Here is a 17,505-nt window from a genome sequence, read left to right on the forward strand (position 1 = left end):
AGTACACCAATGAAAAGACAACTCTACTGTGCTTCTTGGTGATATATGGAAAATCACACAATGAAAAGCCAATGTCCATAACGGAGACTGAGGAGTCCTGCAATTTTATTTGAATAAAGGGCGAGGATCCACTGGGACACACACCCATGGCGTTTTGTTCTCTCGAGGTTTCAGAGGACGCAGCTTCCTTTTATCCCAAATTCCCGGTTGCATGTTGCCCTCTTCCCACTGGCTGAGGTACGAGGAAGGTGGAGCCTTCCCGAACCGCCTTACCACATATTCCCCCTTGAAGCTGTCATTTTACCCCAAAGTTCAGAAGTTCAGGTTTGTCCTCCACTTGTCTGTTTCAGAAGTTGGGCTATCTGGGCTGGGTAGCAAACCTGCTTGAAGTTAGTAGAGACTTTAAGAGCCATTTCAAAGACATTAACACCCATACCCTCACCCATCGAATGGGTTTGTAAAGACATTAGCATGCATCTCCTCTATCAGTGACATCCCTTCAAGCAAAGCTGTTCCAGTTGTTTTCCCGACTCTCGAAATAACTCCAGGATCTGAGTGAAGAAGTCTACAACTGTATCTTTGTTAGCTCAAGCTTTCTCACCTCCCTACCTCTTTTCCCTGTATGTGAAAAGCATATTAAATACTTGATTTCTGCATTTTCCAGTATGCTGAGTCCCCCACAGTATCTCTTTCCGATACGAGCTCTAAACAGCTGGAGTTGGATGCTACTGCTCCGTTATAAAGGAATTTTTTGTAGTGCTCTATCCTGCTGGCAGTAAAGTTGGAGCTTCACGAGCCCTGCAGCAGGAAAAGGAGAAGGGACATGACCTTCCTGAAAGCCACCTACATACTATCTCAGCCTAAAACCTCTATAAAACACTATATTCCTCTTGCTGGAACAAGCCAAAAAAACCCCCAACAAACCCCAGAACAAGCATGTTCTGATGAACATTAGGAAAAAAAACCCTCAGCATTGAACTTTGATCTATATTTTACAAAAAAAATACCGGGGTTCGGTAGCTGTGCTGTATCACACCAGAGATGAGCTGGGGTGTGCTCACAACGCACACAGCAGGCAAACCTCCTCTGTTCCAGAGCTGTCTCAGGGTCAGAAGGAGTGGGTGTGGAGTGCATTCACAACACAGGGCCTTCCACTGACCCTCGGCTTGGGCACTGCTTCCTCTGCGTGCCGGAGAGCTAGCTGTTCTTACACACAGAACCAATGCCACCATCAAGCACTCACTGGTGCTTTAATAAAGGATGCATTTTTTAGAACAGCTTTACCCCTTCTCCAAAGCTCTTCCTAAGCACACCAGATGGAGGGCTGTGTGACCCTTCCAGACAGCAGGATGGAGAAAACACTTGCCTGCAGGGTGGCACATGCTGCAAATGTTCTTTCCCCAATAAAAACCATACAGAAGCCACTGAATCTTGCACAGGGCAAGACTCTACACCATTAAGTAACAAATAGTTTTCGGGATCCAAGCAGCTGTTAAATGGTCTTCTGAGACCATATCCCATGCAGCAAATTCCTAATGCGTCTTCCACTGACAAGGGAGGTGGGACAGAGAATTCACAGATCTCCTGCTTTGCAGCAGGTACAATGCCTGCAGCTGCAAGACTCAGCACACTGCTGTCTACAGCTCTCCACTTGCCTCGTGGACAGACTGCAGCTCACCTGCTGCACGCTGCTGGTAGTGGTTCATTCAGCAGATACATATCTTTGGGCTGCAGACCCTCCCCGTGCAGTCAATGCTGTTAAGAAAGCTACAATAAGAGAGAACAGTTACCTTACTATAAACAGGCAAGTTCCAGGGAAAGCAATGCATAATTAATGTAAGATTTTCCCTAAAAACTAACTTGGTTCCAAATTATTTTACTGCTGATTAATAAACTTGCTGATACAGGGAGAAAAAACTTGCTTAAACAGGGAGAGGGAGTTCCTATTGTACTACAAGATGCAGATAACTGTGTTGTAGATGAGTAATGCAATGGTTGACTCTCACAATTAAAGAACAAATATGATGTATATGTTAAGAGAAGTTTTGTAGATGTATAGTTATGTTTCTCCCCCCTTGCATTGTTACCACAGAATGGCCTGGGTAGTCAGGACATTTGGGAGGGTCAGCTTGTTACTACATGTGAAACATGCATATTATAGGATTGGGTCTTCACAAATATTAAAAGGAATACTATATGTGTTATGTTGGAAAGTTATGTTGTATTAATTTTGTAGTACTGTTAGTACTGTATTAATCCTTGTTAAGTAGTGTGTAAATATAGTTTTAGGCTATAACATATTAAAATAGAAACTATTTGATGTAAGATACTTTTTGTAACTAGCTCAAGGAATGGATAAGATAATCAAGAAATTCTTCCCAGAGATAACAGCAACAAGACACCAAAATTTCAAAAGAAGAATTATTGCCTCCCTATTGGGGAAAACCAGACTCCTTCCACCTCCTTCCAGACTCCGAGGAGCCAAACAATGATTTACAAGATGAAGGGGGGAAAGTTGACAATAAACAGAAAAATCCCTAGCTTGAAAGGAATGTTTGCATCATGAATGAGATACATGAATATGCAAGAGGCTATTGCTTTTAAGGGTTAATCCTTTGTTAGTGGTTATGCTTTTTGGGGGCTTAATGCCCAGGAAGCATCCAGATGTCTGTAACTCCTTGCTTTTTTATTGTCTTTTATTGTCCTAACTCTGATTGCCCAAATTCTTATTGCTCTAATTGTTATTATTTTTATAACCATTTTATTACTATTAAACTTTTAAAATTTTAAGACAAGTGATTGGTGTTTTTCACACTATGGTAACATCTGACCTCCAATCAAGATGTAAAAAAATTATCTCCACCACTGGACAGTGAAGAAGGAGTCGATTGACAAAACTTTGGAAGTGGCCAAAGGATTGAAAGATGGAGTATCCATTGTGTGGATGAGCAGATGGTGATAGAATCCTTTGCTCCTGGTGCGCTGTATTATTTTTTCTATTCAGTCTTCTGTTGTATTTTTTAATATGGTTTTAATAAACTTCCTAAATTTTTTGAAAGTATAATTTCTCACAAATGGGGACTAGTCCGTGATATACACCTGGCCCCGGTGGCCCTAGGACTTTTCAAAAAAGACACGTCTCTGCCACAAGTTTGGCAGATTCTATCAGACTTTCCCAGGACTACTGGTGGTCACAGGTTGGAGCCCCAAAGACACCTGGAGACTGAATAAAGAAAAAGGGGAAGGGGAGGTGAATGTCATCCTCATAACCATATTTGCACAGATTGTGATTCTGTAAAGCCAATGTATAAAAGTCAGCTTCAAACAAGTATTACACGGGACCTGTCCTGGTCTGTTGAAGCTTCAGGATATTGGACAGTCGAAAGGAAAAAACAGTGGGACACTTGGGGGGAGGAAAAAACAGCAGGACACATGGGGGGACCCCTCTGTGGCTGGCAGGACACGTGAGATTGAAGGATTTTGGGGGCTTGGGAGCGGGGCAGCCACTGAAGGGTTTGCAGCAGGGGTTGCCCATCAGGGAAGACTCTGCTCATGTCGGGACAGGGCTGCAGCTGAGCAGAGCCAGACAGGGCAGGGAGCAGCGTGCAACTGTGGGACCAGAGCATTGAACCAAGGAGGAGAGGAACAGCAGGGACCAACCTGGTGATACAGAAGTCCCTGGATCGTAGGTGCTTTTTTTTTTTTTACTTTTTGGAAGAGAGGTTAAGTTTTTTTCTCTCTCTTCCCTTTTCTTTCCTCCTTACCTTTTCCTTTCTTAGGAAGACGGGCCTTCCTGGGAGGGCCTGTGGTTACCTGTTGAGATGGGATTGGGAACAAGCAGGGAATTCCCCAAGGAGGAAGGAAGAAGCAAGGAAGTACCAATAGGGACACCCCCAGATAGCCCTCTGGGAAGGAAACTAGCCTGGTGGAAATATGACCCCAATACCAGAGATAAGGACGAGCTCAAAAGGATTCAGTACTGCATGCTAGAATGGACTAAAAGGGAAATTAGGAGCGATCATGCACACTGGCTGGGATAAGGATCAGACGAAGGAAGGACATGTCGGGCATAAAACATCTATGTAAGAGCTCAGAAACCATTCATTGAGGAAGAGTGTGACTATGCTGCCTGTTGGGAGAGGGAGACTTCAACCTCGAAGGTGAGCGTGTTTAAGGTATCAGGAAATAAAGAATGGGACCCGTTAGAAAACTTGCCCTCTCCACCTCCAGTAGCCCCAACTGCAACTCCCCTACCCCCTGATGGCTCTAGCCAAAACACTAGGAACAGAATGGCACAATGAGAGGAAAGCAGATCAGGGGATGGGAACCAAGCAATAGTATTATATCCTCTGAGAAAAGTACCACTGGGTGGGGCACAGGGAGGAATTGGATTTGTAACCATACCTCTCGATTCCTCTGATGTGAGAATGTTCAAGAAAGAATTAAAAGGATTACTAGAGGACCCTATTGGATTAGTGGAACAGTTAGACCAGTTTCTGGGGCCCAATATTTATACATGGGAAGAGATGCAATCAATAATGACCATGCTATTCACACCAGAGGAAAGACAGATGATCCAGGCAGCTGGGATACGGATATGGGAAAGGGAGCACATGCAAGGATCTCCTGGGGACCTGAAAATGCCTGTAGTGTGCCCCAGTTGGGACCACAACAGCCCTGGGGGAATACAAGACATGGAAGAGTACAGAACATTAATTATAAGTGGTATCAAAGAAGTAGCTCCATTAAATCAAAATGCTTGTAAAGCTTTCAATGAGCAGCAAAAGAGGGAAGAAAATTCAACAGAGTAGCTGGAAAGATTGAGGAAACATATGAGGGGATACCCCAATATTCAAGAGTTGACCTGTAGGAGTCCTTAAAATCAGAGGGTTTTGGGAGAGCTGCAAAAGACAGGTCTCAGAGATAACAGAAATGCGATTAGAGCTAAGCAGTAGCCATAAGATTTGTCAGCAGAAAAATTATATAAGTAGAAAAGTAAGGACAAATAGAACAATGGTCTGTGTATTAACACTTGTCTAGAATAACTCCCTAAGCTAGAGAAAAGTATATCTAGCCAGATGTTAGGAAGTTCTAAGCTTAATAATGGAGCTCTGTGCATTGTGTTTTAAGGCTTACAAGCAGGTATTGTATTCGAAAGAAGCAAGCATTGTTTTAACCAAAGGTACGTGTGCTTATAGTGATTGGATAGAACTACTGTCGATGTGCTTTTGCTTTGGGTGATTGGTCAAAAAACTTTTGAAGTAAGTTGAAGTAACAAAAAACCTTTGAAGCAATTGAAGTAACATTAAGTTCTTTGTCTGCTGCTGGGGACGTGAGCTGCTGGCATCTTCCCATTGTCATAACCATGTAATGAGACTGATGCTAGAAAATAAACAACTTGAGACACGATCCTCAGCAGTTCTGTCACATTCATGATTTGTACACAGACCCCTGGCCAGCAATATGACCCTGATACAATGGCCAGACAGATTTTACTAAAGACAAATTTTGTCAGTTTTGCTTGGCCAGATGTACGTAGGAAGTTAGAAAAGTTAGATGACTGGCAAGAAAGGAGATTAGAAGATCTTTTCAGAGAGACACAGGAAGTGTATGTAAAGAGGGATGCAGAGAAGGCCAAGGCGAAAGCCAAGGTAATGACAACCACCATTAGGGAAGGACAACAGCACGTAAAGAACAACCCACGTAAGGGAGGGGCACCACAAATGTGAGAAAACAGATGGAGGGGGGATGCAGCTCCTTGGGACTGGACATAAAAAAGAGAGTTTGGGAGATGGGGGAATGTAGGACCAGTTTGCTTTTACTGTAAAGAGAATGGGCATATCAGAAAGAATTGCCCCCAAAGGGAAAAGGACCTGAGAGTCTGTGAGACTGAGCAAAAAGGAGAAGCAGAAGACTAGGGGTGTTAGGGGCTCTACCTCCTGGGGACAGAATGCCATCAGGAGCCCTTGATAACTTCAAAAATGGGTCCCCAGGAGGAAGAATTGGAATTCTTGTAGACACAGGGGCTGAAAGAACTTATGTTTGTAAAATTCCAAAGAGGTGCAAAAAGGGTCAAGATACCATGCAAGTAATAGGTGCAAAAGGGGAAGGGTTCAAAGTCTCATTTATAAAGCAAGTAAAGTTTGAAGGGACAAATAAAATAGGGATTGGGAATGTCCTATTAGTTCCAGAAGCCGGGTGCAGTTTATTAGGATGGGATTTACAGGTGCAGTTGGACATTGGAGTACGCCCAGAGGAAGCAAAAATGGTAGTTAAGCTTCTTCAATTAAGGGAAGAAGATAAGAAAAAAAATCATAGAATGGCATGGGCAAAACTGAAAAATTGAGGTAAATTAAACATGAAATCTATGGTAATAAAAATAGTTCATGAAAACCATCCAGTTCAGGTAGGACAATATTCACTCTCCCTGGAAGGGAGACAAGGACTATGGCCTGTGATCCAGGGCCTACTTGAGGAGGGGACCTTAGAATCATGTATGTCCCCCCATAATTATACCAGTATACACCCATATTACCAGTAAAGAAGTCAAATGAGACTTACAGGCTTGTCCAAGACTTAAGAGAAGTGAATAAAAGAACAGTGAATCGGTACCCAGTAGTGCCTAACCCCTGTACACTACTGACTTCACACCAGTGGGTTAGTGTGATAGACCTAAAAGATGCTTTTTGGGCTTGCCCACTAGCAGGATAGAGATATATTTGCCTTTGAATAGAAGGGCCCTGATTCAGGGAGGAAGCAATAGCTTTGGTGGACTAGGTTACCCCAAGGGTTTTTCAAATCCTCAAACCTATTCAGTGGTCAAGCACCAGGAGAAGTACTACAACTTTCTCCATCAAACCTGAGATAAAACTTATCCAATATGTAGATGATTTGTTTCTGTCAGGATAGGAAGAAAAAGAAGTTGGGGAATCCACCATGGCGTTAAATTTTCTGGGGGACCAAGGACTTCAAGCATCAAAAGGGAAACTCCAATTTGTAGAACGTGAAGTAAAATACTTAGGACATGTAATTTGTCAAGGGAGCCAGTGACTGAACCCTGAGAGAATTACGGGCATAGTCTCACTTCCACGGCCTAAAACTAAGAGAAAAGTCAGAAGGTTTCTAGGCTTGTTGGGATATTGTAGGCTACGGATTGAAAGATAACCACAGGCCATCAAGTTCTTGTATGAAAAGTTAGTAGAAGAAGAGACTAGGTGGGAAAAAGGATATGAGCAAAATTTTGAAGCTTTAAAGCAAAACTTAGTGTACCGGCACTGAGTCTTCCTGCCTTAGACAAACCCCTTTATCTGTAGATATAGAAAAAAAGGTAGCTCATGGAGCACTAGCCCAAGACTGGGGAGGATCCAGGAAACCAGGGCCTATCTATCAAAGTTACCAGACCCTGTCAGCTGGGGATGGCCAACTGACATTCAGATGGTGGCAGTGACTGCCCTACTTGTAGAAGAAAGCAAAAAATTAACCTTTGGGGGAAAATTGAATATATACATCCCACACTCAGTTAGGAGTATCCTGAGCCAAAAGGCTGAGAAATGACTCACTGATTCCCAAGTGTTAAAGTATGAAGCCATCTTAATAGATAATGATTTAGGATAATCGTGAGTAACCAAATCAACCCTGCACAGTTTTTGTATGGAGAACTAGATGAGGAACTAATACATAACTGCCTAGAGGTTATAAACTATCAAAATAAAGCAGAGAGGACCTAACAGATCAACCACTCCAAGGAGGGAAATTATTGTACATTGATGGATCTTCAAGAGTAATCCAGGGGCACCAGGTATCAGGGCATGCTATAGTGGATGAAGGGTTGGAGCCATAGAAAAGCGAAAGTTACCTTCCAACTAGTCAGCCCAAGCATGTGAGTTATATGCCCTAAAATGAGCTCTGGAAATATTAAGACAGAAAAGAGGAACAACATATACAGACTCAAAATACACTTTTGGAGTAGTGTATACCTTTGGAAAAATTTGGGAAGAAAGGAGGCTATTAAATTCAAAGGGAAAGTAAATGATTCACAAGAAACTTATTTAAGAAGCATTAGAAACCTTACAATTACCAGGGGAAGTAGCAGTAGTGTATGTTAAAAGACATCAAAAAGGGGTGACTCAAGAGGCACAAGGAAACAATTTAGCAGATTTAGAAGCTAAAAATGCAGCTGAACCAGGGACAGAAAAACTAATGATGGTATTACCCCCATGAGAGAAATACAGGAAGTCCCTGTATTCAGTGGGACAAAAGAGGAAGAACTCCTTAAAACAGGAGCCAAGAAAAATTACAACGGGAAGTGGAGATTAGCAGATGAGAGGCAAATGTTGAATAAAAAGTAGACTTTACCGAACTTCCCCAGGTACACCAGTGGAAGCTTCTGCTAGCGATAGTAAGTCACTTGACTCATTGGGTAGAGGCAGTACCGACTGTTAAAGCCAATACCAATGTTGTGAGTAAAACACTTCTAGAATCAATCATCCCCTGATAGGGGATGCTAAACAGGATTGATTCAGACCAAGGAACTCATTTCACATCTAAAATATTGCAGAAAGTTGTTCGAAAACTGGGAGTAAAATGGAATTACACACTCCATGGCATCGACAGAGTTCTGGTTGTGTTGAGAGGATGAATCAAACTCTTAAAAGAACTCTAGTTAAGCTGTTGATTGAAACCCAGATGTCATGGATAAAATGTCTCCCTTTAGCCTTGTTACAAATTAGAACCCAGTCCTGATCAGATCTGGGATCTCAGCTGATGAAATGATGTTTGGGTTACCCTTTTTGACCTTGCCCCAGGAGGTTGCCTGTGATGAAGGGGAAGCCAATGCCAATAAATAAGTTATGTCTATAGCACAAACCTTAGAAGGGCTAAGGCATAAAGGGGCAATTCCTCAAACTACCACCCTGGATTTCAGAATCCATAATATTAATCCTGGAGATTGGGAAATGATCAAGTCATGGAGAGACCAGCCCCTAACTCCTCAGTGGGAAGGTCCCTTTCAGGTGCTGCTCACCACCGAATCAGCCATGTGAACTGCAGAGCGGGGATGGACTCATGCTAACAGAGTTAAAGGCCCCGTAGAAGAACCCCAAGAATGGACTGTAACATCCAGACTGGGTGAAATGAGATTGACTCGCAAGCAGAGACCAAGAGATAACCAGAAAAACAAGATGCCAAAAAAGTAGAGTCAAGCTTCCACCAGCCAGCTTGAGAATTCTTTTTCTGTTTTAATCGGTGAGAAATTACAAGGATCTGTTGAGGGGAAGTACACAAGGGACCATAAGAGGCGATGGGACAGCCTCCTTAAGAACCATAAGTAAAGTAAGACAAGGAATGGAGAGCAAGACCAGGTTGGTCCCTTTGTTCACTACCAAGAAGATTCCATAGCCCTGATGTGGGTAGCAACCCCATAGGCATGGTAAGGTAGGGGCAAAAAAGGCCATACTGGACCTTTATTATTCCTCAGCTGCCTTTTAATACAAAAGGGATTAGAGGGCAAGACCAAGTTGGGTTCTGTACTCATCACTAAGATTCACCTAATCTGGGTAGGAACCCAATAGGCACAGTAGATGGGACTCAAAGCCATACCGGACCTCTGTGATGCCCTTTTGTCCATTTCAAGTAAGTGTGTCTAGGAAAAACCTAAGACTTTTTCTCCAGTTCCCACTGTTCTTACCCACATCAGTAGATGTTAATATGACTCATTCAAGAGAAAAAAAATTTTTAATTGTTTGAGCCAAATGACTTACAGAAAAGGGGGGTTTGTTATAGATGAGTAATGCGATGGTTGATTCTCTCAATTAAAGAGCGAATATTAAGCATATGTTAAGAGAAATTTTGTAGATGTATAGTATGTTTGTCCCCCCTTGCACTGTTATCACAGGATGGCCTGGGTAGTCCAGACACTTGGGAGGATGGACTTGTTACTATGGTAACATCTGACCTCCAATCAAGATGTAAAAAAAATTATCATCTCCACCACTGAACAGTGAAGGAGTTGATTGACAAAACTTTGGGAGTGGCTAAAGGGTTGAAAGACAGAACATCCATTGTGCGGATGAGCAGATGGTGATAGAATCCCTTGCTTCTGGTGCACTGTATTATTTTCTCTATTCAGTCTTCTGTTGTACTTTTTGATAAGGCTTTAATAAACCTTCTAAATTTTTAAAGCGAGTGCCATTTCTCACAATTGGGGTTCCTTCTATCTCAAAAACCTTTTCAATAATGGCAGAACCATCCATCAACAAATTGCATTCAAAACATTACCCCATCCCTCCCCTCTCAGGAGCTTTTTGTAGGGCCTTGTCCAATAGATCTCCTGGCTGCAGCAGAATTTGTGCTCTGAATTCTCTGGAACAGGAATCTATCTTGTCTGCTAAATGGAATACAGAGAGCAAGCTGCTTTTCAGAGGACAGGGTACAGTCAGCACATGGATGCTCAGTTACCAGCAGCAGATACCCTGCAGTGGGGGCTCAATGATACCTCCTGGTCTCTGGAACAGAGGAAATCAAACATAACATCACCAATTGACTTTTCCAGTTCCATGAGAAGCTGAAGGTAAGCTACCAGAATTTGATCAGGAGTGGTTCATTTAAAATAACCCCACATTTAATTCACAGATAACCCTGGAAAAAAGGCATTCACTGCACACCCATGCAACAAAATTACCAGTGTTCTCAGTGACAAATTCAGCTTTTGTATCTTTACAAAAGGACAAGTTTTGAAAAGAAGTCCTTGAAAGGAGGTAGCCAAAAGGAAGCTCTGAATACTACCTTCAAATGAGACTTTTATTTACAGAAATTATCTGTAAGCATTTCTTAATGAGATACCTGTACTTTCACCTAGCAAAAAAGAATCAAGGCCGACTGTCTGATTTAGTAATTCTCTCTTGCCCCTGTGTTGGTCTGTGATGATTTCACAGGAGGGAAAAAAAAGGAACCCTTTAAAAAAAATTAAATCATCTTTGTAACATCCTGTCTGAGAATCTGCTACCCACAGAATGGACTAGAGTTCAATTTAAGCCCGTCAGTGGACAGAAAGACCAAGTAACACCGGGAGAAAAAACACACAGTGAAAAGTCAGTTTAATAAAATCTTGTATGACAAATTATAGCAATTATCATAACTGGAATTCCTAAAACTAGAGAAGATTATGGGAAACATGGTAATTTTTGAAATACGTAACATGTTTCTAAAAAGTAAATAAACCATTTTATACACTCACTGGGAGAGCAAGAGACCAGTTGAACTGCAGAATGGGATGTGTTAGGAGCAGTCATTTAATGGCAGTAATACCCAAGCAATGGCATCAATTGATACTTCAGGGAACAAAGATGAGCCATTACAAAGTTGGACGGTTTTTATTCCTGCAGGCTTCTAACAATCTGGTCACCTCCCACCCTAGTTCTAGTGCAGGATGGCTGAGGACTCATTTATTGAGATAATTTCCTGCCCTGTCTTTTCTAAAGCAATGAACCAGGAACTGGACTCCAGAAAGATGTTGTTATGACAACATTCTCTTACCTTAATGTTTGTGTTTCCTGTGGGTGCCTTTTTTTTTTCATTTTTTGCCATTTTATGGCTAAGAGGCTTAGTTCTGGTTTCAGTGACATCACCATTCTAACAACATTTTCATGGAATCACAGAGCACGATGAGTTGCAAGGGACCCATCGGGATCATCAGATTAAGCACCTGGCCCTGCACAGGGCACCCCACCCTATGACTGAGAGCACTGTCCAAATCCTTGAATTCAGGTTGGTGCTGTGACCACTGCCCTGAGAAGCCCATTCCAGTTCAAAAATCACTCTGGGTGAAAAGCTTCCTGATATCCAAGCTAAACCTCCCCTGACTCAGCTTCATGATCTTTTCTCAAGCTCTGTCATTGGTCATCAGTGTACAGACTGGTACCTTCCCCTAACCTCCCCTCGTGAGGCTGAAGATTGCATTGAGATCTACCCTTAGTTTCTCCTTCTCCAAGCTGAACAAACCAAGTGCCCTCAGCAACTCCTCATACACCTTCCCCTCTAGACCCTTCCCCATCCTTGTGGCCCTTCTTTGGACACTCCTCTACTAGCTCAATGTCTTTTTTATACTGTGATGCCCAAAACTGCCCCCAGAACTCAAGGTGACGCTACCCCAGTACAGAGCAGAGCGACACAATCCCCTCCCTTACCCAGCTGGCCTGATGCCCCCCATGGACATGGCTGGCCATCCTGGTTGCCAGAGTACACTGTTGAGTCATCAGCAAGCATGCTCAACTTTACTACACTCTTCAGTATTTTTTTTCCACTTGGAAACCTGAAAGGCTGTACCTGTGTGGGTTAGCAGCCAACAGGCTATAAGGAATTGTCAAAACCACACAAAAGTTAACAAGAGGCTTAAGGGGAAAGATGGAGCATAAGCACGATCAAGGGGAAGATTGCTGTAAGGCAGCAGAGCTGGTCACCATTACCCTCCCCTCGAACAGCCACTGCTTGGTACAGGAAACACAACGCAGGGCTCAGGGTGTTTTGTTTGCTTGCTTGCTGACACAGGTTTTAATGTAATTCCCATGTACATTTTGATATGACAGTCTTACATAGATCTTTTGAGATACATGGGCATTATCCAGTTTTGCCTGTCACTGGCTTACTAAAGGCTTAAAGCAGAGAGCTAAGTCAGGGTTTTGGTTTGGCTAACCGTATCTTGCTGGGCAGGGCCTGAACTCAACCCACTGCCAATTCTGTTGGGATGCACAGCAACACAATTCTGTTGGGATGCACAGCAACATTTCTGCCTCCACTATAAACATTTATGCAAAGCTTCCAGCTAAAAATAAAATCTACATCAGTAAATAGTTGCCAAAATTTTTAGAAAGCTGCAGGTGATTGTGTACCATCAAACCCCAAAGCAAGCATGCTTATTCAATATTTCTGAATCTTCATGCACCATTGTTTGCATTTTAGGTAAAACACTTCAAAGTGAGACTCAGCATGGACGCCATAGAGCCTTGGACCAGGAAATAATGCCTGTTTTCACAAAAGTAGGTGTGTGGGCCAAGACACCTTATTATTTTCCTTAGGAACAAGCTGCCGACAAGAAACAGCTTTATGGTGCAAGGGTTTTTGAAAAGAGTAGTTTAAATCCAAGTATCTCAACAATGTAAAAAGATCCCAGATCCAAAATGCAGATCACTTACTCTAAAGTCCCCAGACTTGTGATGCAGAAACAATTGTGTGGTGGGTACTAAGAAATCTGCCATGCTCCTGTAGAAGCATGCCAAGAGTAGGGGGGTGCAGCAACAGGTCTGTTCATTGATAAAAACCCCCATAACCCTAAGGAGGAAAAAAGAAAACCAAAATGCAAGAAGGCATGAGCAGACAATCCAGAGAGCTCAAGATGCAGTGGCACAGCTTATCATTAGCCCTTTTCAATTTCCACAAAAGCAATCACAGATGTTCCTTCAACTGGCTATCAGGAAAAGGGAAAGCACCCTCTGCCCCAACAGCATCAGTCTTCAGTGATGATTAACAACAGAACACAGGGGAAAACTTGTTCTTGACTGCCAGTGAAAAGTGTGTTTCATTAAAATAGAAGCAATATGGACTGTTTTACTATTTGAATACTAAATTTCAAAGTTGATTTTGTGCTATAGCCTGGGTTTCTGTTTTCAATTCATGCTACGTCAAACGCTTCTTCCCCTTTCATTTTCTTTTAGGTGATGCCATTTTAGATTGTTAACCTACAAAAGAGCAAGCATGAAAGTCAGAAATTATCTATCAGCAAACTATTTATAAAGGAAACAGAACAATTTGGGGAATTTAAAGTGAAAGTGACCTGGTGACTACCAAATTCCAACCTTGCTGAACAAGAATATACCATATGTTTCAATAAGAAAATAAAACTCAACTTTCACATAAAAGGCTCAAATGATTAAAAAACATCCAAAGCAAAAAAAAAAAAAAAAAAAAAAAAACAAAAAAAAAAAAAAAAAAAAAAACCCAAAACAAAAACAAACCACCAAAAAAAAGACTTATGGTTACAGTAGGAGTACTTCAGAATTGCACACAGAAAACCACATTTTTGCTTTTATTTGTGGTGGAACAGAATACAATAACCTTCAGCCCAAACTACTCAAGGCTGGGAGTATTACCTTTTTCTTCATGCTGCAAGACTTCAGGAAATGGAACAGGGACAGGAAGGGTTTTGAAGTTAAATTTTCTATTTAAGGCCATTAATTCAGCAAGATTTAAAAAAAAATGTCCTCAACTTTAAGCATGAAGAGTTGCATTGACTTCAGTAAGATTATTCACATACAGTTAAGTCACGCAAGTGCTTAAATGGCTTGTTGAATCAAGCCATTAAATGAGAGCTGCTTTATTATACAGATTTATTTTAATGGCTGGCAGAGCTCATTACATGAGCCTATTTTATTCTTCCAAGGGCTAACAGCTGTTTTGTCATTAACTTTTCTGAAGGTGTAACCTGTATGCCTCCTGCACTTTACTCTAGCCACAGAAACAAAATTTTTTAAGAAAAATTGTATGCAACATCTATTATATATAGTGGCTTAGCTCTCCCTTAAATAGTAACAGAAAAGAACAGTACAAAACAATAGTTTCACTTTTTTTAACACACAAGAGCATCTTATTGAAAAACTAAAATAAAAAAGTCTCACCACAATATAAATCCCCAAAAAATAATAATGAAATGGGAAGAAAAAAGGAGTTAGCAAAACGTCCTGCAGACTTTAAAGTCTCTTATCGCATTAAAAAAGCTTTTCTGGTGAACCACAATGTTTTGTTTCTTTCTGTTTACAAACCCACTAGACAGCAAACAATGGTGTCCACATCCACAACCTATGCTGGGATTAAATGGTAAAAACATAACCTGCCCCATCTAAAGTCCAAAAAGAACAAATGAACCCAAAAGGGCAGCCAGTGAGCATAGGAGCTATTGAGGACCAGGTTTCCCTGCGTAAAGGGGAGTAGGGGTTATAAAAGCAGAATTCAAGTTGGAACCATGTCAAAAAGTTCTATCTTGGAGACCTGCAAGACATGAACTATTGAAGAAACAGCCAAAAGGTCCCAATGAAAAGCTGTGACAAGCTGTAATGTGCCATTTTAATTACAAGGAAGAGGGGAAATGGTTGGGGGTGGTTGCATTTTGTGTTTATGTTTATGTTTTGGGGTTGGATTTTTTTTTTTTTTTTTGCTCATCAATATGATGAGCTTTCAACGTCCCAAACCACATTCAGGTAGTTTCCAAGTCTGCTATTTTTTGTGTGGAATCTACTGATCCAGACCAAAAACCCAAACAAACAGAACAGAGATGCACAGTTCTTAAGTCCTGGAGCTTTCTAAACCGCCTGAAAGAATTGCTGGCCTGGGGTATCCAGAGATGCCTGCAAGATGGTGTTCATAGCAGCCTTGCAAGCAGATTGGCTCACATCTGCTATGTGCTGCCAACGTTCTGCCCATCACCTTCATCATTAGGACCTGAAACAATAAAAGTAGTTCTTGGTCATAAGAAATATCTTTTGTTTCTTGCCTTGCAGTAAGAGACTCATCCCAAGTAGCCTACGTAAGTCTCAGATTCAGGTGTTCAATGAGAGATGAAAACTGTAGAATTCCTCCTCTCCCACCTTGCATATGGCCTTCTCCAGACTAAGATCCGTCTACTGTAGAATTTTATGTTCTTGACTAATCTAGTTCAGGAATCCCAGCAGCACCCAAAAACCTAAAAGCTCAGTTTCCAAGCTCTTCAATCTTCCCACTGCTTTTGTTCATATTCATTCCTCCCATGTTCCCCTTCTGTGAATCAGGATGGAGGACTGTCAAAGGCTCTATGTTCTCAGCCACAAGAAAGCAAAGTACAGATGACTTCCAAGTTGAGAGTACAAAAGGAAGCCTTCCTCAAATTGAAGACTAGTATTTTTCTTAAATTATGATCTCCTTATGTACAATAAAAAGCATTACACTCCTTCCATGCCCCTTTGTAAACCTTCTGCTTTCCAAACAGCTCCCTACTGAAAGGTCATTCTGGATGCTGTCTACTGATTCTGACTCAACTCAGATTTCATGTGCAACTCCTGGCCATGAGTAAGGTAAAAATGAAACTCAGAACTACACGTAGAAATCCTGTAAATGATAAAAACCACAGAAAACCTCTGCTAAACTGTGGCATATAACTCACAGGCAGCACAGGGGCCTTTTACCAGTTTGGAGAAGAAGCAAGGAGTAGTTGTGCTCAAAAAGGAAAGCCATGCAATAGTCCTACTCCATAGACATACACAAAGAGCACAGACTGCCTTAAGAAATGACACAGAAGAATGCATGGTAAACAGGAAACACCATTGTCTTTCCTACTTACCACTTCCAACTGATCCTGAAGGTGCAATGACATCATCATCATCACTGTCTTCCTCATTTGACTGCGTTACCTCTGGCTCAGGGGCTACATTCTTGACTTCTTGCTCTTGTTCCACTCTACTGCGCAAGGCCAAGATCCGATGGTGCAATGCAGCATACAACTGCCCTGTATCTTTAGAGCTTGCCTGCATTTTTTAATATTCAGAAATCAGAAAAAGGTGCATGGAATTATAACACAATAAAACACTGCTGATATAATACACAGCAATCATGCCAAATTTCACAATATACTTTTTCGTTTTCTCATAAAGTGTTTTTCAAACCAGTCAGAATGGGCTGTGCTACATGCAGCAGGACATCAGATATACAGAACTATGGTGGTGAGAGTATATTCTTCTGCTTAGTTCCAACTTTCTTTGGCTAACATACCCAGTATTTGCTGATCTCATATAGCCTTCTTCACACAGATATCACATAGTTTTCCTGACAGCTCCCAAAAGCTCATATTAAGAAGACCTTAAATTAAAATCTTGCAGATTTTTGCTGGCCTGTCAATAATTCAACTTCACACATTAGTTAATCATAATTAAGTCAACTGTTTCATGAGGAACTGGCATAAAATATCAATATGAGATATAATGAGAAAACTCAATGAACAGACAGGCAATTACTCAAAAATTTTTGAACAGTCTGTTTCAGAGGGAAGCATTTTTGACAACCTGTCAAATTCTTTCATAAGAAATAGTATCCCCAAATTCTTTAATAAAAAATAGTTTCCATCCACCCCATGTGACACTTGAATGTGTCAACTCCGTATCTGCAAAATTCCCCTGCAATAAACTGAAATGAAAAAGTAATTCCACACAAGATAATTTCTATCAATACTAAAATCAAGACTGAGTAACCTGAAGACAGAAACTCAAAACTTTCCAAACTAGAAAAATATGGAGAAAAACTTATCCAATAATTTCATTTATTTTTCTTCATCAATGCATATTTGGTATCATTAAGTTCAATTCTGGGACTTCAGATCCCAGGCCTACAAACCTAATGTCACAGGGAAAGCTGACCATTTGCTGATGCCCTCAGTTTCTGATCCCTAGGAACACTAATTCTTTTGCAAGACATTTGTTCTCTTGCATCTTG

General features: G+C 41.4%; 1 protein-coding gene across 3 annotated transcripts in view; it reads right to left on the reverse strand.

Annotated features, from left to right (window-relative positions):
- Positions 1-14,049: 14,049 nt before the first annotated feature.
- RANBP3 (RAN binding protein 3) overlaps positions 14,050-17,505 on the reverse strand; it is a 53,452-nt gene continuing 49,996 nt past the window's right edge. For all 3 annotated transcript variants that reach the window (XM_058040764.1, XM_058040762.1, XM_058040763.1), the window contains 2 exons: positions 16,361-16,544; positions 14,050-15,486 (listed from right to left, as the gene is read on the reverse strand). In XM_058040764.1, the coding sequence (XP_057896747.1) occupies positions 15,443-15,486; positions 16,361-16,544 (228 nt within the window). In that variant the 3' untranslated portion in view covers positions 14,050-15,442. The remainder of the gene's footprint in view (positions 15,487-16,360; positions 16,545-17,505) is intronic.

Source organism: Melospiza georgiana, chromosome 26 (genome assembly GCF_028018845.1).
Source record: "Melospiza georgiana isolate bMelGeo1 chromosome 26, bMelGeo1.pri, whole genome shotgun sequence".
Lineage (NCBI taxonomy): Eukaryota > Metazoa > Chordata > Aves > Passeriformes > Passerellidae > Melospiza > Melospiza georgiana.